The sequence below is a fragment of the Herpailurus yagouaroundi genome, unplaced genomic scaffold (genome assembly GCF_014898765.1).
Source record: "Herpailurus yagouaroundi ecotype Mexico unplaced genomic scaffold, PumYag 28, whole genome shotgun sequence".
Lineage (NCBI taxonomy): Eukaryota > Metazoa > Chordata > Mammalia > Carnivora > Felidae > Herpailurus > Herpailurus yagouaroundi.
Window position 1 is genome coordinate 79,734,712 of NW_024412376.1, and position 21,533 is coordinate 79,756,244.

At 35.0% G+C, this 21,533-nt stretch overlaps 1 protein-coding gene and 1 non-coding gene across 3 annotated transcripts in view; one reads left to right on the forward strand and one right to left on the reverse strand.

Moving 5' to 3' along the window:
* The window catches only part of PPA2 (inorganic pyrophosphatase 2), a 90,357-nt gene that overhangs the window by 59,195 nt on the left and 9,629 nt on the right, over positions 1-21,533 (forward strand). For both annotated transcript variants that reach the window (XM_040477009.1, XM_040477020.1), the window contains 3 exons: positions 3,741-3,868; positions 6,707-6,792; positions 14,000-14,069. In XM_040477009.1, coding sequence (XP_040332943.1) covers positions 3,741-3,868; positions 6,707-6,792; positions 14,000-14,069 — 284 coding nt within the window. The remainder of the gene's footprint in view (positions 1-3,740; positions 3,869-6,706; positions 6,793-13,999; positions 14,070-21,533) is intronic.
* Positions 2,401-2,504, reverse strand: LOC121040285 (U6 spliceosomal RNA). The gene has a single exon (XR_005795225.1). It is a non-coding gene; the product is annotated as a U6 spliceosomal RNA (small nuclear RNA).

Genomic DNA, 21,533 nt, shown 5'->3' on the forward strand with positions numbered 1-21,533 from the left:
TTCTGTGTCTCCATCTCTCTCTGTCCTTCCCTCCCCCCTCCCCGATGTCTCTCTCTCAAAAATAAATAAACATTAAAAAAATTAAAAAAAAAACAAAACTAAAAAATACATCTACACTTTCATTCATTCATTCATTCATTCATTTACTTATTTAATACATTTCAAATTTTTATTTAGATTCTAGTTAACATATATGGTAAAATTGGTTTCAGGAATTGAATTTAGTGATTCATCACTTACGTATAACACGAAGTACTCATCACAAGTGTCCCCCTTAATATCCATCACCCAGGGGTGCCTGGGTGGCTCAGTCGGTTAGGCTTCCGACTTCCGCTCAGGTCATGATCTCGTGGTTTGTGCGTTTGAGCCCCGCATCGGGCTCTGTGCTGACAGCTTGGAGCCTGGAGCCTGCTTCAGATTCTGTGTCTCCCTCTCTCTCCGACCCTCTTCTGTTTGCACTTTGTCTCTCAAAAATGAATAAATGTTAAAAAATTAAAAAAAAATATCCATCACCCATTTAGCCCATCTCCCACTCATCTCCCCTCCAACAGCCCTCAGTTTGTTTTCTGTTGTTAAGTTTCTCAGGGTTTGCTTCCTTTTCTTTTAATATAAATAAAACCAGTGACAATATAGCTGTACAGTATAGAAGAAAAGAATTCATGGAAGACTTATATTTATAATACTAATTCTACCATGAATGTGTTGGATAAATTTTGGCAAATCTTGTACATTCTCTTAGTTGTAGTTTTCTTATGTTTAATATGAATATACTTACTCTTCTTAGTTTTATAAAGAACAACTGAGTTTTTTATAGACTAAATCAGTTTCTAGATTATAGGTGTAATTTTTCATATTTTCAGAAGAGTAATTGAATTGACTATTGGTATTGATATAAGATTTTTGGCTTGAGGTATTTGCTGTTGATAGATTTTCTGAATGTTGCTTATTTTGATTTGTGTGTGTGTGTGTGAGAGAGAGAGAATACAGCTTTTATTCCAGGTTCTGATTGAGAATAGAAACATTTCACTTATGTCTGCAGAGTTTTATTGGGCATTATTAAATTGTTGGGGTTTTTGTTATTGGTGTCTTTACCAAGTTCACTTTATAATATCTGAAGAGAAAGCCGCCTAAGCCAGGATAGATACTGGCTTCTCCTTAAGCTTTTCCTTTAAAGTCACTGAGTTAAAAACATTTACCTTAAAAAAAAAACAAAAACAAAAAAGTCTATGCATTGGGACAGAGAACGGTAGATTTGGTAAGGTACAATGATAAAGTCATAAATCAAATTTAAGTAATAGAAAATGATTTATTTTGGACATTGATTAAATTACATTTCTGGTTGTTCACCTTCAGTGAACTAAAAGATTTCCTTTCCCTTTAAGAAGACAATGCATTGGAAGAACTCAGTAGTAGTAGTTAATTTAGGAGAGATTTTGCAAAAATATAGAATGTAGGAAAATGATCAATAGAAAGCTCACTTTAGAAAGAAGCACTTTTAATTAGATAAGTAGAAAGTCAGAATTTAAAGAGGAATCAATGTGCATTAGGTGAAATAAGTATCAAGTGTTCTATTTTGGGCATGACAAAGAACTCTATGACTCAGGATACAATGTATACTACTAAAAATATCTTCATCTTTAGACTTCCGTTATCCTAAACATCTTACACCACTTAATAAATATGTATTTACTGTGATTAATAGAGCAGGTGTGCCCTGTGTTCAGTTTCAAGTGATTATTTGTTCCCTTAGTTATAATATTTCTGCTGTTTGTCCCAGAATTACCCTAGATAGATGTGTGGCCCATTGACGTATTATAAAATTTTAAATTTGAATGCCTTAGGCAATATACGCAGTCTTTTGTTTGCCATGGTTTCTGCCATTTTTACATGCCTTACCACACTTACGTCACTTAAGCAAAACATCTGGCTTCTGGAGGCATATGTAACTCTTACCAAACCTTTTCAGAACAGGCAAAAGGCAGGCATCCTGTCTACCTCATGCCTGCAAAATGCTTACTTTTCCCTATCATGCCTAGTGCTTGGGGATTCCCACAAGGTTGGATGAGCTAGTCTGAAACCAAGTGATCTTTAAATTATCCGAATGCATGGTGTCATCTTCTACTTTTAGTTATACCTTTCTAATTTCTCGAGTGCTACCATGTCATTTTATATTGTTTCCCGTAAGTCACAGTCTGGTGGTGAGTAAAGACTTCTTTCATTTAGTTATTTCCCATATTTTTTGAATTGGTATTTATTGGAACGGATACATTTCTTGGAGACCTGTTTTGGGGAGGAGTCTGTTATTAATATGGTACTGTTTCCAGTTATATTTAAATGAATATACTAAATATGCTCAGAATGTGATGGTTAAGTTTGTTTGTTTGTTTGTTTGTTTGTTTTTTAAATATAGAATGCTTCACGAATTTGTGTCACATCCTTGTGCAGGGCCCATGTTAATCTTTTCTTATCATTCCAATTTTTAAGCTGTTTTCAGTAGAACTAAAAATGAATTCTGAAAATCATTATAGAAAATGAATGTAAAAACTGAACCATTTAGGGGTGCCTGGGTGGCGCAGTCGGTTAAGCGTCTGACTTCAACCAGGTCACGATCTCGCGGTCTGTGAGTTCGAGCCCCGCGTCAGGCCCTGGGCTGATGGCTCAGAGCCTGGAGCCTGTTTCCGATTCTGTGTCTCCCTCTCTCTCTGCCCCTCCCCCATTCATGCTCTGTCTCTCTCTGTCCCAAAAATAAATAAACGTTGAAAAAAAAAATTAAAAAAAAAAATTGAACCATTTAGATATCACTTTGTTTAAAATTGCCCTGTTTGCATTCTCTTTCATATTCTACTTTATTTTTCATCAGACTTTTCACCACTTAACTTTGTATATTCTTTATTTGTTGTCTGTTTCTTCCTATTGTATAAACTGAGAGAAGGGGCTTATTTCTGTTTACTGATATATTTCACTGCTTAGAACAATGCCTGACACATAATGGGAAACTTACTGGAGTAGCTGGGGGCTCAGTTGGTTAAGGGTCTGCCTCTTTATTTTGGCTCAGGTTATGATCTCACTTTTGTGAGACTGAGCCCCACGTTGGGCTCCACTCTAAGTGTGGAACCTACTTAAGATTCTCTCCTCCCTCTGCCCTTCTCCCCTGCTCGCGCTTTCTCAAAAAAACAAAACAAAACTCAGTATTTGGTGTGTGTGTGTGTGTGTGTGTGTTTGTGTGTGTGTGTGTGTGTGTTTGTGTGTGTGTGAGTGAAACGCTTCTCATGTGACTTTAGTATGTTTTCTTCTGGGGACTGCTCTCTCTTTATCTTCCGTATTCCTTTAACTTAATATTTCTAAAACACAGATCCTGATGTAACTTACCTTACTCTAAACTCTCCATTGCTCACAGAATGACATCAGTCCTTAAGTATATCTCACTTAATCTCACTTCATTGCTATTTGTTGTCTGTTTCCTTTAATTGGAATCTCTGAGCTCCTTGAGGAAAATAACTTTGTTGTCTTCATCTGCTTATACCCTGTACCTAACATAGCATCTGGAGGTGCTTAAGAAATGTTTGTAGAATGAAGTAGTGTTTTACATATGAAAGAAACCCTCAAGTCCAGAGGCAGTTTGATACATGATGATTATGCTGCTAGCTAGCAACAAAGGTGGACTCCCTCAGTCCAGTGCTCTACCACTAATAGGAATGAATTTCAGTTTTTAACAAAGTATTTTGTTTCTTCACTTGCAGATATTGATGATGTTAAGAAGTACAAACCAGGTTACTTGGAAGCTACGCTTAATTGGCTCAGATTTTATAAGGTGCCAGAAGGAAAACCAGAAAACCAGTTTGCTTTTAATGGAGAATTCAAAAACAAGGTGAAGATGATAATCTTTATTTTAAAATATGCCTTGTGATACTTGTACAATACTTCTTTCACCTTTGGGGGTTTCTTATGTGAATATTTGTATATAACATGATAATGCTTTATACTGACTCAAATACTTAAGGACATTATTTTGTCAAATTTATTTTAAAGGATTTTTTTCAGGAGGTCTCTAAGTGAAGCAGTAAGTCTTGATAAATATCTGGATTCATCTCTTTATCTGTTGATATCTCCTTCATCTCAGAAAATGAAGGGTTTCCATGATCAGTCTCAGTCTGCATATTACGTATGACAAACCACCTTCCATTTACTATTGTGGAGAGGAGAAAGTTAACTTACCATTAATGTAAATCCCAAGAGGCTTCTCTTCTAAGTGTTCATTCTACCATGACTGACTTAAGCTGTTTAACAGTTAAGAAAGCACTTAAATTATCCTACTGTAATAGAATTTTTCTGTTGGAATACCACAAAGTTACCATGAAGTGTCTCTCATGTGATACAAATGGAGAAAATAGGCTAAGGATGTTAAGTCTAAGGCATGGAATATATATTTTTTAAAGTTTTTACCACCACTGGGGCGCCTGGGTGGCTCAGTCGGTTGAGTGTCCGACTTCAGCTCCGGTAATGATCTCACACTCCGTGAGTTTGAGCCCCATGTCGGGCTTTGTGCTGACAGCTCAGAGCCTGGAGCCTGCTTCAGATTCTGTGACTCCCCCTCTCTCTGCCCCTCCGCTGCTCATGCTCTGTCTCTCTCTGTCTCAAAAATAAATAAAGAACATTAAAAAAAATTTTTTTTAAATAAAGTTTTTACCACCATATAAATTACACACAGTACACACCAACAGTTAAGTGGATACTAATAAGTAAAACATGTTTTGTAAGTAAGGTAAGCCATGTTAATGGAAACTTACAGATTATAATAAATATCTTGTTATATAAGAATTTATTGCTTAACCTAGTATTTTTTAAAAGGCACATCGAAAGAACCCTTAACATCTTGAGGGCTTTGTCTAAGACTTATTAAATGTAGATATAAAACTATTATTTTCAATTAAATACTCTTAAAAATAAATATTTAAGATTTATAAGATAAATTAATTTTTGTCTTTTTCCTCTAAAAATATGTTATAATATGTTATAATTTATGTTTGAACTTTTTATGGCTCCTTATTGCCTCAGAGTATGGTTTGGGTGGTTTTTTTGTTTGTTTTTGTTTTTTTGCTTGATTTTGATAAATGTTAATTCTTTTCTGAATGAAGACTAGATTATTTATAAACCTGGTTTCAGAAAATAATCATTTTTAGGCATTGCTTTTTACCACTTCTGTTTAAAATGTAGTGCCTAACTCAGGAAAATTAAGTTGTATCTCCTTAACATGTTTGAAAAGGTGACTCCTGTGCTATCTAGATTTTTCCTGCTGACTCCTTTAAGCAAGTGCTGGAAAAGTGATTCTAAATAACCATAATTACCCGAATGATTTGGTTAAAAATCTTTCCTTGTGTTATCCTGACAACAAATTGGCTTTTTTGTACCATATGTTAAGGGGAACTCCCCATATCACCTCATTTAGCCAGCCATTCTCCTTCATGTCACATGACAATAGACCTGAGAAAACTTTTTCTTTCTTTTTCAGAAGATTTCTCATTATTATTACATCTTGGTTCCAAATATTCTTTAATTTCTTCATTTCTTACTGTAATATGTTTAGTTGTAATTGGAGAAAAGAGCTAGTAAAATTAGTTAATATCTAAGGACTCTCCTTAAGAAAAAATAGCAAGGACAAAAAAATCAAAAGAATTTGCTGCTTTGGAATAACAGAACAAGTGTTCCTTTAGATGGTCTTGCTAGATAGATATCTAGTAAGAGGTGTGTGTGTTTCATTGGTTTTTTTATTTTCGGACACCATATAAGTTTATACTAAGAAAAAAATAATTGAAAATGTTAAGGAGGTTTACCACCTCTAGACAGTGGATGTTCTTTAGAACATGTTTATGCAGTTAGACTATAGTTTTGATGATGATGAAGTTAATAGGTGTATGGTTACCTTATAAGCAAGGGACTAGACTAAGCACTTTGCATACAACTTATTTATCCTTTCAACAGCTAGGCCTTTTGGATTAGGTGTGGCATCTTGACTTTGTAGGCCATATGGTCTTTGTCACAAGTTCTTAACCTCTGCCATTGTGGTACTAAGGCAGTCTTAAACCACGCACAGATGAATGCTTGTGTTCAATAAAACTTCATTTACAGGGGCGCCTGGGTGGCTCAGTCGGTTAAGCTTCCGACTTCAGCTCAGGTCATGATCTTGCTGTTCATGAGTTCAAGTCCCATGTCAGGCTCTGTGTAGACAGCTCAGAGCCTGGAGCCTGCTTTGGGTTCTGTGTCTTCCTCTCTTTCTGCCCCTCCCCGCACTCGCTCACTCGCGCATGCTCTCTCTCTCTCTCTCTCTCTCTCTCTTTCTCTCTTTCTCCCTCCCTCCTTCCCTCCCTCCTTCTCTGTCTCAGAAGTAAAGTAAACATTAAAAACAAAAAACAAAAAAATCCTTCATTTATAAAAATGGTGTTTTGGTGAGCTAAATTTGGCCCATAGGCCCTAGTTTGCCAACCCTAAATTACAATATCTCTATTACCTTCCATTTATAAATGAAGACTTAGTGAGATTAAGTAACTTGCTCAAAAGTCACACAGCTGGTGAATAAGGATGCCAGTATTTATATTCAGGTTTGCTTGACTCCAGAGCTCATGTTCTTAGAAATTAGCTGTCATAGTGATAATAGTTCCATGTTAGTATGGTGATGTGATCTTTATATCTGTTTTTGGTTTGGAATTAGGCCTTTGCTCTTGAAGTTATTAAATCTACTCATGAATGTTGGAAAGCATTGCTTATGAAGAAGTGTGATGGAGGGGCTATAAACTGGTAAGGATTTGTCTCTTCTATGTAATGTTATTTTATTATTAATTGGTACTAAACAGCCATATAATACTATTCAATTTGATTTTTTTAAAAAGAGAATTACAATTTTTTTTCATTTAAAGAATACTCATGAAACACCAATATGGAAAGCATTACCAAGTGCTGGGTGGACAGCATGAAACTGGGAATTGATATGGTCCCTTTTCCCAAAAGATTTATAGTTTAGTGGGGGATATTGTTGAGTAAACAGGCATTTAATTATAATACATTGTGATACGTGCAAAGAGGGAATAAATAGCGATTTTTCAATGTGCAGACATGGTTGTTTATGTGTAAACACCACATCATTTCTTGATGAAATAGTACAAAGCCTTTTTATCCATCATGATCTGGGTCACTAGCTGATCGATTACAGGGAATCAAACAACAGTAACAGATGTAACTCAAACATTTTATTTTAAAACATTTAAATGTGTACTCACTCATCTTTGGATATAGGGCTAAGACCTTTTCTATATAAGTTCCATATAGATTATATATATAATCTAGTGTAATATAGAATAGAAAACCAAGATAAGATCCTCTAATTCTTAAACTCCTTACAGTTAAAAACCTTCATAGGTTTTTAAGGTTCTTTTTTCTAACCTTTTTACAGTTTTCTTACCCACATCTACTTTGACACCAAGTTATTTTAGTGAGTCACCGTTATTGAGGCTTTTTAGCCTTACTAGTTTTTAGGGCCTGCATAGTATTCATAGAATCCGTTCTCTTTCCACATCCTCTTTTTCAATAAGCATAATTACTGCTTAAATTATGAAATAGTAATAAAGACAGCTCTTATAAACAGGTTTAGAAACAAAAACAACTGACTTTTGGCAAGCCTAACTACAGAAAGCAAACACACGTGTCATTCTGTAGAGTACCCAACTCCACTGTCCCCTTCTCCGAATCAGGAGAAATTGGGAAGCCATTCACTCAACAAACACTGATTTGAAGATCTGCGACCAGGGAATGTGCTGGTTCCAAGACTATTACTGTGACTACAATAAATAGAGTCTCTGCCCTTTTGGAGCATGAAGTCTGGGAATCAAAAGAGACATTAAAGAAATCATTAGAATACAGTAATCACATGGAGTAAAGAATTAGTCTCAAGATATATTTTATCTATGTCATCAAGAGACTCATCTTGCCTATGACACAAATGCTTAGGCATTAACCTTCAGGTTGTGTTTCTTTGTAAGCTCGAGTAACATTGTCAACTCCTTGATTTTCTCCTTTCTTTCTTCTTAACCACTTAGGCAGATCACTCCTTTTTTTTTTAGCAGAGTCTTAAAATCAAGTGATTATTTCTAATTTAAGTAGTACAGTTTATTAACAAAACTGGGTATAAGTGAATGTCTTCTAGTCCTGACTATCCTAGTAATTAGTAGACTGAGCTATTCTTTATGATATTCTAAGTCATTCATTCATGTGGTGAGCTCCTGTAAAAAGGGTCTCTCACTGTCCAAAGAAGTATTTGCTCACTGTTTGCTTTCATCTTCTTCCTCATGGTACTTTTGGAAAAGTTTTTGCAGCCCTTTAAGGGCCTGTGTGTTTTCCAGGTTCCTCAGCTACACAGGTAGAGATTACCTCTGGTTAGTTTTTCTGTAGCTTGATGTCATTCCTTCTGTGCTGAGACTAATTACCTTTTCTCTGAGGGTAATTTTATTTCTACTCTCTGGAGTCATTTTGCTGTAGCCTCCTAGGTGATGATAAGGATTACGTTAACAGGAGTCGACATTTATTGAACTTTGTACTATTTTGCAAGTTCGAAGTGTTTAGTATGTGTTACCTAATACAACTATCCTGTAAGATGTGTATCATTGTCTCCATTTTATACATGAGGAGATTGAAACCACATAGAGATTAAGTGATCTCAGGTCACACTGAGTGGGAGAGCCACCATTTAAGCCAGATACCAGACTTAATGTTCTTGCCAGCTATATTCTACTTCTGTCTTTTCAGAGAATACAACAAAATAAATCTTTTTTTAGCTTAAAAATTTTCAGGGTATACAATTCTGGGTATAAATTTTATTCATGTAGGTAATTTAAAGTTAAAATCTTTAAATTTTAATTTATTTTGGCCATTTTTTTCTTATTTTTATCACCACTTGATTGTAAAAATGTATTCATAGTAGCTTTTATGTCCTGTCTTAATGAGTTGCTTCTTCCTCTTAATTCCTTAAAATGTACACTGTTACTGATTAGCAAGCTCCCCCTGTCTTTTACAGTATATTTTCCCTACTCAGTTGAGTGTAGGCCCACATTTTGTTACCCCAGCATTTCTGTCACTATATAGTGCGTAATAATTACCTAGGAAAACTTGGAAAATTCAGATGCATTCGTCTCCTTTAAACCTGTGAATTAGGGTCTCTGAGGAGTAGTGTCTAGGAATCTGAATGTTTTAAAGCTTCCTACCTAGGTGCTTCTGATAAGCCTCTCTGCTTAAAAACCATAAAGTCTCAACTTCTCATAGAAGAGCAAACAAGGCCTAGTCTAGGATTTGGTCCCTGCTCTCTGTCTGGCCTCATTTTCTATCACTTCTTGCCTCTTATTTTCATGTTCCAACAATTTAGAACCACTTGTCACTCCACAGACACCATGTTCTGGTTGACCTCTAGGCCATTCCTCATGCTGTTTGTTACCTTTGCCATGATTATCTTCTCATTTCTTGAACTAGCTAACTTCCTCATCTTTTTAAGATTTAGTTTTGACTTCACTTTATCTAGGAAGCTTTCCCTCGTAGCCAAGCTGCCATTATACTGTGCATTCCTGTGTCCTTTTGTTATTACGCTTACCAGTTCTTAACTGTGTGGTTTATGAATTTGTCTCCTCCTCTAGCACATAGCTTCCTCAAAAGCACACGAAGAAGGATACCTTATTCATCTTTCTCTTCCTAATGCCTGACATGTGCTAGCCACTCAGTGAATATCTCTTGGAGCAAATTGTTGACTAATATTTTAAAACCAACAGATGTTTGTTGTTTTTCAAATCTAGTGCTACTCTTCTGCTTCCAAGATCCCTGCATTTATTAAATTCTATAATTGATACTCTGAGTAATCCTCTTCTTCACAAGAGGTTTGGTTGTTATTTTGGGGTTTTTTTCCCCATTGCTTAATATTTACTCTGAAAGCTACACATTCTTTTAACACAGAGAAGTTCATTATTTCTGTTCTTCCCTAAAGTCACTTTCCACTGTGTTGCAGGAGAAATAAAGTTTTTTGCCGTTTGAGTTTTACTCTTCAGCCCCTCTTGCTCTTTCTTCAGCCGTGGCTTATTTACCTTATTTTTAAGAAATCAGAAATGTACTGTTCATTTTGCCAGTTTATTTTATTTCATTAACCATCTATTCTGACCCATCTAAATTTTTCAAATTTTGACCGATTCTCAGATGCTCTTCTAGAGCATCTGGGTTTCTTTAATTTAGTTTTTAATTTAATAATTCAGTTTTACTCACTTGATTCAGTTACTTGTCATTTATTTACTCAGTTGTTTTATATTGCAACTCCTTTCTTGTTTAATAAATCTTTGTGGTACTGTCAGAATTATATTTGAAAAATACAAATGTGATTGTCATTTTTTGCTTAAAAACTTCTCGTGGCTCCCTTTGATCATAGAATCCAATCCTACTCTTCTATGTATTAATATGTCTAGACCTACTTTTCCAGCCTCATGTTCTGTTTCCTCCTGTCTCCTGTTTTTCCTCCATGAATGTCTGCTCATTCTTCAAGGAGCAGTTTAGATGCTACCTCTACAAAGAGTTGTTATTTGTTTTGGGCAAGATTACCTGTACCCTCACATCACTGCTGTACACACCTCTGTGTAGAACCTGGAGTGTGTTACTATCTTTTTATGCTGTAAATTGAGTTTGTATCATGGCACTTAGTGTCAGGACTTGCCACTGGTGGTTTAAACATGCTTACTGAATGAATGAAAAAAAAATATATATATATATATAATTTATATAAATATATATAAGTATATACAAATAATATATAAATCTATATTATATATATAATATTTATATAGATTTGTTCTTCCAAATTGTTTAAGTCTTAAAATTATTTCATTTTACTTTTCTAGAGGAAGGTGTACCTGATCTATATATGGGTAGCTATATATATAGCTTTGTATATAGATTTACTTCAATGTCAGTTTTCTTCTATAGACTCTGGAGGTTGTGGTTCAAAATCATTGTCATTCTTATCTCTTTAAATTAAATTTTCTCTTTTTTTTCTTGACTACTTTGCTTGAAAATGAAAGGCCTTGACAGATCTATATCCTGGACACTGTCTTTGGGGATTCTCATGAGTGTGTGCCTTTGTCTGCCTTGAAGAAAATCATTTTCTCTTTACTAAAAAGTTCCATATCTCTGGCCTTGTAAATTTCATCTTTGTATGTCTGCTTATTATGTGCAGGTAATTTTCTGTTTCTGTATCTTTTTATGTAATCAGTTATTTTGCGCGATTATGTATCAGTACACCTTTTTATTATTTTTAAATGCAGTTTGATTTGTCATCCACAGCATTTTTGGTATTGCTGATCTTTTCTTCTAATGTCATGTCTGCTTGTTTTGGTCAGCAAGATTGCATATAGGCTATACAATTTGTGTAAATTTACAACAAAATACTTAGTATCTTACTGTAAAAAGGAAAGCAGCACATTTTTCTCAGTCATTATTTTAAATCTCATTTATAATAGATACCTCTAGCTTAGTCATCCTTCAGGTGATTACACTGCTTCTCTTGCAGGCCACATTCATAGTTTTAAGACTAAAAAGAACCCTTAATGTTCTAACCTCCATGGGAGCTCTTTGGTTCAATACTGTATCCCCAACATCTAGAAATGTCCCTAACACATAGTATAAAAAAATTCTTTGAATCAATCAATAAATATGAATCAGTGTTAACTCTTTTTATATAGGGGCCAATTTAGAGGACATAAAAATAAAAATGTTTCTTGATAACATGCCTTCAAACATTCAAAGTATTTTAAATCCTGGGGGAAATCTATTACAACCCAGATTATATACTTTTTTAAGAGAGTGTCGGTGAGGAAGTTGGCACTATTTTTAGCTAACCAAATGCTACTATAAGAGCCTGTTGGAGAAATAGTAACAACAAGAGGCTTTATGGCCTCTCATCTTTATGTTGTCTTGTACGAATCTCTCAAGTCTGTTTGTATACCTTCCATTTCATTATTGAGCAGTCATACTAATCATTTGCCCAAGGCGAAAATGGCAGAGCCTCTTGGCTTTCCTCAGCTCCGTTGGTTACTTGTCAAGATACTGTATGAGAGATATTTAGAAAGTTATTCAAAATTTTAAAAACTTACAGAGTTGGCTTTAATATTGTCTGTTTTTGCCATTTCTGTTGATGATTTGCTTTGTTGAGTGGAGGGTTACTTTATTTATTTTTGTATTTTTCTAGATTCAGTTTTATTTAAATCCAAGTCAGTTAACATATAGTGTAATCATGATTTCAGCAGTAGAATTTAGTGACTCATCACTTACAACACTCAGTGCTCATCCCAGCAAGTGCTCTCCTTAATGCCCATGACCCATCTAGCCCTTCCCTCCACTCAGTACCCCTCCAGCAGCCTTCAGTTTGTTCTCTTTATTTAAGAGTTAGAGGGTTTCTTTAGAAGTAGGTTATCAAATTTAACATAAAATACCAGACACCCAGTTAAATCTAAATTTCAGAGCAATACATCTTTGTAATATAAATGTCTCATGCAATATTTGAGACATACTAAAAAATAGTTTGATGTTATCTGAAATTCAAATTTAATTGGGGATTCTGTATTTTATCTGGCAGCCCTATTTAGAGAAGTCTCCCTGTTCTGTTACCATCATTTTTCAGAATTTCCAAAGGTATGTTTTACTTTGGCTTAGTGCTAACGTTAAAAACATCGTATATAGCATATTTAGAATACACCATGCTTCCTTCAGAGGACTAGCACTTAAGACTTCACAGTGTCTAATTTTTTGCCTTGTTCTTTTAAATTTATTTTTGACATTCTTTAGGGAAATATCTGACTTATAACACCTTCCCTTTTTCATTTTTTAGCTTACTTAAATATGGGCTGTGGAGAACAGAATAAAAAATAGCCTTAAAGATAATGCAAACTTGCATCAAATTTTATTCATGCCAAGAATGAAAATAAATCCCACATTTTGAGTCTGGATAGAAAAGAGAACAACCACTTACCTGTAATTGCTATATACCCAATGTCTGATTACAGACATTATATAAATAAATAACTAGGCAGATCTTTTTATCATATATATCCCAATGTATTTTTCACAAAGCCATTATAAAAATGTATCCGATAATATATATCTCTTAGGTCCACTTGGGGGACAAGTGTGTGTATGTGTTTCCTCTTCTTTAGGGATCTGCTAATTACTTTTTCCTTTGGCTTTAACTCCCTTCTCTACTGCTTCTTTCTATATCCATTTTAATCTGATTTCTTTGATAAAATTTTAAACAATCAGTCTTAATATGTTTGAGAGGAATGATGCCTTTGCTTTCATCTAGGAAGTAGGAAATACACAATGGGCAGCATGCTTGTGGAGATAGCATGCATTCCCTGTTGTGTGGGAAGGCTTTGATTTCATGGAGCCTTTCCTGACCATGGAAGGGGCTCTTGTCTTATGCCCTGCTGATCTTCCCTCCCTGTACGAAAACCAAGTTTTCATATCATGTGCTTTCCTGTCACAACTCTTAGCTTAGCCTTCCTCACCTCTCTGAGAAAGAGATTCCATAACATCGTTCAGTAGCCACTAACAGTGTTTATCACCTCAAAGGAAAATTCTTCCTTATAGTCATCATTTCATGGGTCAAGTTTGGTGTTTCTTTTCCTCACAAAAGGTAAAGTGTAGTTGTGATGTATAGTCTTTTATATTCAAGGAGATTATTTAGATCTGTGTACTATTTAAACTAAAAACATATTCTGGAATATGCAGTGCTGGGAGCACTGTATTTATAACTCTGCCTGAAAGAATGTACAGACATCTCAGTTTATATTCATTCAGGTCCTTTATCACTGGCTGGAAATAAATAACTGGAGTTACGCAGCCAGTGTGGGATATTTGGAGTTCGTTTTCTTGTCTGGTAATTGCTCATTTTTTATCCTGATTGATAATAACATTGTCTTTTCCTCACCAGCACAAACGTGCAGGTATGCGACAGCCCTTTCCATTGTACTCAAGAGGAAGCGAGATCAATAGTTGAACTGGTAAGGGGCAAAGCATCCTTTAATCTTACAAATGTCATGGGGAAGTCTAGCAGAAGTTCTGAAAACTCTAGCAATGAAGTGTATCAAGTCTTTTGGGAAATATGAAATTAAAAAATAACATTAGAATCCATCTTTTTTAATCCAGGGAATTTAAATAAAAAACCTGAAAATCTTTCAGCTTAGTTTTTAAATTGTTTTCTAAAGTACCTTAACCACTTAGCCAATTTGCTATGATGCTACTTTTCTTAATATCACCAATTTATTGCTTATATGTATTTGCTCTCCTTGTACCATTCTGTTCCCTTGAGTTACCCACCATCTAGTGTCTAAATTGCAACTGGCTGTTGGTACAGGTGCATTTTGGCTCAAGAAAGATGAAACAAGACTGTTTTTCCTTTACTTCCATTTAGTTAGGCCGTCTTACAAGCTTTCCTTCTAGCTAAGGTGATATCTTGGATTTTTACATGTCTGTCTCATTGATAAGGCTGCCTGGAGGCAACTGAATTTATTAGGAAAATAACTGCTTGATTTAGAGACCACTAAATAAGAAAATTCATACTCAGATAATTAAGTAATATTGCTGTATAAAGTGTGTTCAGGAGTGGTTTGTAAACTAAGCTTTTCTTTTTTTAATCTTAAACTACTTATGAGCTAGAAACTAGTGAATTTAGATCTTTACTTCAGGAACATCAAAAAACGTTTACCTACTGTGGCTGCTTTGAATTTTTTTCCCCACTAATTCATCCTATTTAATTAGTACCTGCTATGTGCAGTGAGATCCTAGGTACCGGGGATTCAGCATTAAAGAAAAGATGTGAAAACGTCTGTCCTTGTGTAGCTAATATTCTAGTTGAGGAAATGGATAATAGATAAATGCACAAGTAAAATACTTGTGTATTGATCCTGAACAATGATCCTGAACAGTACGGGAGTATTGGGAGTGCTGACCCCCCTGCATACTTGAGAATTCATGTGTAACTTTTGACTCCCCAAAAAGTTAACTACTAAGAGCCTACTTTTGACCAGAAGCCTTACTGATAACATGATTAGTCTGTTAACGCGTTTTGTATGTTATATGAATTGCATACCGTATTCTTAGAATAAAGTAAGCCAGAGAAAAGAAAATATTACTAAGAAAATCATAAGGAAAATACATATGCATTTACAGTATTGTACTGAATTTATTGAAAAAAAAATCTGTGTGTAAGTGGACTTGAGCAGTTCAAACCCCTAATTGTTCAAGGATCAACTGTAGTGTGTCTGAATGTAGTAAATGCTATTATGAAAATGAGCAGGTCAGAGGGGATGGAGTTCCAGGAGCAGATTGGAGTTGGAGTTATTAAAAAGAGACAGGGACAGCCTCACTAGGAGAAGCCAGACATGAGTCAAGATTTGTAGAAGGTAAGAGAATGTGCTGAGTTACCATCCGAAGGAAGAGCATCACAGTCCATAGGCCCAAAGGTCATGAGACAAGAGGATGCCTGATAGGTTTAAGAACTACTCAAGGAACCACAGTGACTAGTGGAATAGAGTTCAGGGGAGATAGGAGGTGAGATCAGAAATGTTTACGTCTGGGGGTGAAAGTGGTGGTAAATTATTATGAAAGACCCTGTAAAATAGTCTGTAAAGAGTATCTTAAGAAATTTGTTTCTTATTCTGAATGACATACGGAACCACTAGCTAGTTTTAAGCAGAGGAATAATGGGATCTGACTTAGATTTTGACCAGATCACTTGGGCTGCATGGGTGAGAATAGATTGGAGTGAGGGAAGGGAAGATGAGGGAAGCCATTGTAGTAATGCAGAACACAATATCAATTTATTTTCTCCAAGTTTTCAATTTTTTATATAAGCAGATTGCATTCTGAACTTAGTTCTCATCAGTATACTTCTTTAATGAGAAAAATAAAGGAAAACAAGAAACTTTTTATCTTTGTCCATGGAGTCTCCCTCACTCATCTCAGATTTTAGGGCACCTCTGTGGCTCAGTCGGAAGCATCTGACTTGATTTGGGATCAGGTCTTGACCAACTGAGGTCAGTTAGGAGCCTGCTTGGGATTCTGTCTCTCCCTTGCTCTTTGCCTCTGTCCTGCTCACACTCAAGTGCACACTCTCTCTCAAAATAAATAAATGAACATTAAAACAAAGTCAATTGCATTTTAGTTTGGGATTTATAAATAATAGATATAACAGATTCTTATCTTAAAATTAGCTGCAAGATTAAAGTTTCTATCTTACATCCTGTTTTTTAATTGTTTCCTATATTAGTAGGAAAACAATCCTTTTGGGAAAAAAAATTGGAGGATATGGATGTGATCTAGATAGTTAGGTCTGAGGAACAAGATTAGAATTCAGAAACATTAACATCCAGCTTTAATTACATGGTCTGGTAACTTTGTTGTGCTTCATAATAATGAAGAAAGAGAGTGCTATACTGATTTTTCACTGAGATCACCACGGTAGACAACCAAAATGCAAGAAATCAGTCTCTCTTCACTACCTCTAATGGAACGTATCATATATGGGATTTCACCATTAAAAACATGGAAGTCAGGGGGCCCCTGAGTGGCTCAGTTGGTTGAGTGTCCAACTTTGGCTCAGGTCATGATCTCGCGGTCTATGAGTTCAAGCCCCGCATCGGGCTCTGTGCTGACAGCTCAGAGCCTGGATCCTGCTTCGGATTCTGTGTCTTCATTTCTCTCCCCCCCCCCCCCACTCCCGCGCGCGCGCGCGCGCGCGCGCGCGCACTCGCTCTCTCTGTCAAAAATAAGTAAACATTAAATTTTTTTTTTTTAATGTGGAAGTCAAAGAATTACTCTATTAGCAGCATCTAGTGATTCAGGAGATTAGGTAGTACTTTCTTGTGAAGATTTTATTAATTTGTAATAATGAAATTCTTTGTAGTCAAAGCATTTTGACTTGGCATTTCATCTCTTCAGAACCACACTGAGATGTTTGAATCATAATTATTCCGGTATATATTCCAAGATCTCTCTATTTTGCTATATACTGAACATTGCACTGATGTCAAACCAAGTGTTTCTTTGGTTGCTCAGAAAAACTAAGATGTTCGAGTTACCCATCAAACTTCATCATATTCTGACCACAGCAGTCCTGGAATTGTGTGGAATCAAATTGTAACTCCAGAGTTTATTGGCGGGCTCAGAATGAATGAACTCATTCTAACAAGCTTAATCAACAAGATCTATATTGATAGACTATTCAGGATCAGTTGATTAGGTGAGATTTTAGGATAAATTAACTGCTTTGGTGAATGGATAGTTTTAAAATACAAAAAAGAAAAAAATGGATTAAACTTTTGAGTGATTAACAGAACTGTTGCAGGAAGTATATACTTGTGAATATGTATAGAGCACAATTTAATGTAGTAGCATTGAGACCAAAAAAGAAAAAAAAAATGACCATTAAGTAGTCACCTGACAATATGTACAGATCAGTTAGAAAAAATATTGTCATTATTACCAAGAAAAAGTAAAAGCCAACAACCTGATGAGTATTATGTGGGAGCATTTGAAAAACAAATTGGAAAATACCTACAACAGTCGTTTGCCATGCTTAGGGCAGAGATCTTAAGGGTAGTGGCTCTGAGGAAGATGAGAATAGAAATGATCAAAAGAATTATGGGATGTTGTTTATGAATATAGATGTTTGAATGTATTAAAATCATGAAAGGCCAAGCTGTGTCAGAATGAGGATGTTGTGCAGATCTCAGTGCACTGGGGATCTTCAGAGGCAGAGAGCACTGCCCTCTTACTGGGTGTCCAGGCCACAACGTGGGTCTCTGACAACAGGACTAACGTCCTGTCACAGTTCAACCACAAGACCATCCAGTTGTGTGTTTTGGAATATTGTGTCAAGCGTTTTTTAACATTTATGTGACTTTACAGCCAAAAAATACGGGATTCCTTCCCAATTCTTGAGGACCATGTGACTAGCAATTGGAGCTTCGTTTCCAGGAGCAAGGTGCAGAACATTTATAGGGAACAGATGTGTGTTTGTATATGTATATGCATACATGATGTAATTTGTCTTTCATATCTAATATTAGTTGCTATTAATGACAGCTTATTTGACTACTGGGATTTAAGATACTGTTTTTAGGATCCTTTATGTAAATATTTTTTGAAAATATGTTGAGAAGATTGAAACAAAGTTTACAAGCTTAACCTAACAGACATATGTTATTACTCAGTCCATATATATAGTACATGTGGACACTTTTAAAAATTGAGTATTAGCCCACAAAGCAAGTTGCAAAAAATGACAACATTCTCTGTCTACAGTAAAGTTACCAATCAGATATGAAAATATTAAAAGAAAAGAAATCCAAATCCATATGTTTGGAAACTAAAACCACTTCTGAATAAGTCATGCCTCAAAGAAATGAATTATAAGAAATTATAAAATACTTAAAGTTGAATGACAAATGGGTCAGTATATGTCAAAGCTTGTGCAATGCAGCAAAAATAGTTTTTGAGAGCAATAAAATGATATAGCAGAAATGAAGAAAATTGAGAGACTAAACATTGAACTCAACAGTTACTCTGTTCTTTTTTTTATCTTTTAATATTATAAGAAAGGAAATTACAGAGTAGAGCAAATATTTAATGAAAGAAAACAGATAATGGCAAGGATCAGTTAAAAGCTGGGTTTCTTTCTTTAAGAATAATAATATAGGGGCACCTGGGTGGCTCAGTTGGTTGAGCATCTGACTTTGGCTCATGTCATGATTTCATGGTTCATGAGTTCAAGCCCCACATTGGCTCGCTGCCGTTGGCGAGGATCCCACTTCAGATCCTCTGCCTCCCCCACCTCAGCCCCTCCCTTGCTTGCACTCTCTCAAAAATAAACATTTTTAAAAGAATAATAATATAAAAAAAACTATTATAGGAAGAATGATGAAAGAGAAGCACAAATAAATATATCAAGAATTACAGACAGAATTATGGACATAGGAGATACATAAATAATCAGATGGGAATACTGTCAGATGCTTTTGGCAATACCTTTCTAAACAGATGAATTGACAGTTTTGTTGAAGATATAAATTACCGATATTAAATCAAGATTCAATGGAAAAGTGCAAATAGAAAAGTATATGTAACGAGTTAAAAACTAGAAAACGAATATACTTATAACAGTTATAAAGAATAGTTAATTATGAAAATGGCAATTTCTCCCATATTAGTTAATGAAGTCAGTTTATTTTCTTTTTTTAAAAAAAATTTTTTTTTCAACGTTTATTTTATTTTTGGGACAGAGACAGACAGAGCATGAACGGGGGAGGGGCAGAGAGAGAGGGAGACACAGAATCGGAAACAGGCTCCAGGCTCTGAGCCATCAGCCCAGAGCCTGACGCGGGGCTCGAACTCACAGACCGCGAGATCGTGACCTGGCTGAAGTCGGACGCTTAACCGACTGTGCCACCCAGGCGCCCCTGAAGTCAGTTTATTTTCAGTCAGAATCCTAATTGGGTTTTTAATTGAATTTGACAGGATGATACTGAAATTTATATGGAATAGTAAAGGGCCAGCAATAACGTGGAAGGGATTGATAAATTTAAATGAAGTAAAAAAAAAAAAAAAAACCCTGTAAACAGTTATAAGAGACCATAAAATAAGTTAAAACATAAGCCATTGATTGGGAGAAGATATTTGCATATAAATGACAGAAGATTTAACAACTTGTTCAGTTCAACAAGAAAAAGATAACCTAGTCAGATAAAAATGGGCAAACAATATTAATGGACAGGTCACAAAAGAGGATTCTTAAATGGCCAGTAAACCTGTGAAAATTTGCTGTATCTCACCAATAATCAATGAGATGACGCTAAGTAAGACACAATACAATTTCATGGTTATCAGGTTTGCAAACGTTTAGAAGTCTTATTTTCCAAGTGTTTTTAAGCAAGTGAGGAAAGGAGACCTCTCATACTTGTTGATATGTTTGATGGGAATATAAATTGGTACAGCCACTTTGAAGAGCAATTAAGTCATTGTAAGTCAAGTTGAAGATACTTATAATCCACCATCAGAAATTACCCTTCTGTGTGCACATTCTTTAGAGACACTAATATGATCAGATGTGGGAAAATTGGAAACTGAATAAATGTCTATGGATAAAAGCTGGGTAAATAAACTATAGTTTATTTCTGTGGTACAATACCATGCCATAGGTGAAATAGGTAAATTAGAACCATGTGACTACATGGATAAAACCTGAAAGTGCAGTGTTGGGCAGAAAAGCTTTTGCAGCAAGGCATACATAGTTCATAGTATGCAAAACACCCAAGGCAGTACCGTATGTTTTTAATGAATACAGACAGATATGGTCTTCACATTTTAGAAACATAAATAAGAATAGTAAACACCAGTGTTAGCATGGTGGTTAGAAGTTATTTCTGAGAAGGAAAATAAATATCTTTATTTCTGATGAGTATGGAGAAAAAGACTTCAGTTGTAAAGTTTCTGAAATAATGTTACTATTTTAAAAGTGTAGGGAGTAGATATGCGTTATGTCTTCATTTTTTGCATGTTTGAGGTATTCATAGCTTTAAAAATTTGTATGCCTAAGAAAACAATAGAAAACATTAATAAAACTAAAAGCTATTTTTTTTAAAATGATCAGTAAAATTGATACATCTTTGGCCAGAATGATCAGGAAAGAAAAGAGAAGACAAGTCTTCATTGTCAGAAATGAGCCAAGTGACATCACTGCTGATTGTGACAGTCATTAGGAGAATAAAAGGAAAATACTGTGAAAAACTTTACACCAGTAAATTCGACAACTTTGATGAAATGGACAGATTCCTCAAAATACACTGACTACCAAAATTCCCTGAAGAAGAAATAGGCATAAACAAATTAAATGGGTACTTAAGAAACCTTTCCATAAATGTAACACTTGGCCTAGTTAGCTCCCACTACTTTTATTCAGCATTATAGGTTCTAGCCAGTGCATTAAAAAGAAGGAAAAGGCATCCAACTTGTAAAGGAAGATGAGGTGAATGTCTCTGTAGAATGTTCAATAAAATCTACCTGAAAGCTACTAGAATAAGTGACTTTAGCAAGTTTGTTACAGGATACAAGATCACTATACAACAAACTATTATATTTGTATATGCTAGCAATACACAATTGGAAACAAAATAAATACATTATTTATAATGGCATCAAAAATATGAAACACTTCGGGAAAACACTGGAAAAAAATATGTGAAGAACCTGTGACCTGTAAAGCATTGCCAACAGAAATCGGAGAACTAAATAAATGGAAAGATATATTTATAGGTTGGAAGATGCAACATTGTTGTGTCAGTTCTTCTAAAATTTTGATCTATAAATTCAGTGCAACATCAATCAAATTCTAATACACTTTCTTTTTTTTTTTACAAATTAATAAATATATATATATATATATATATATATATATATATATATATATA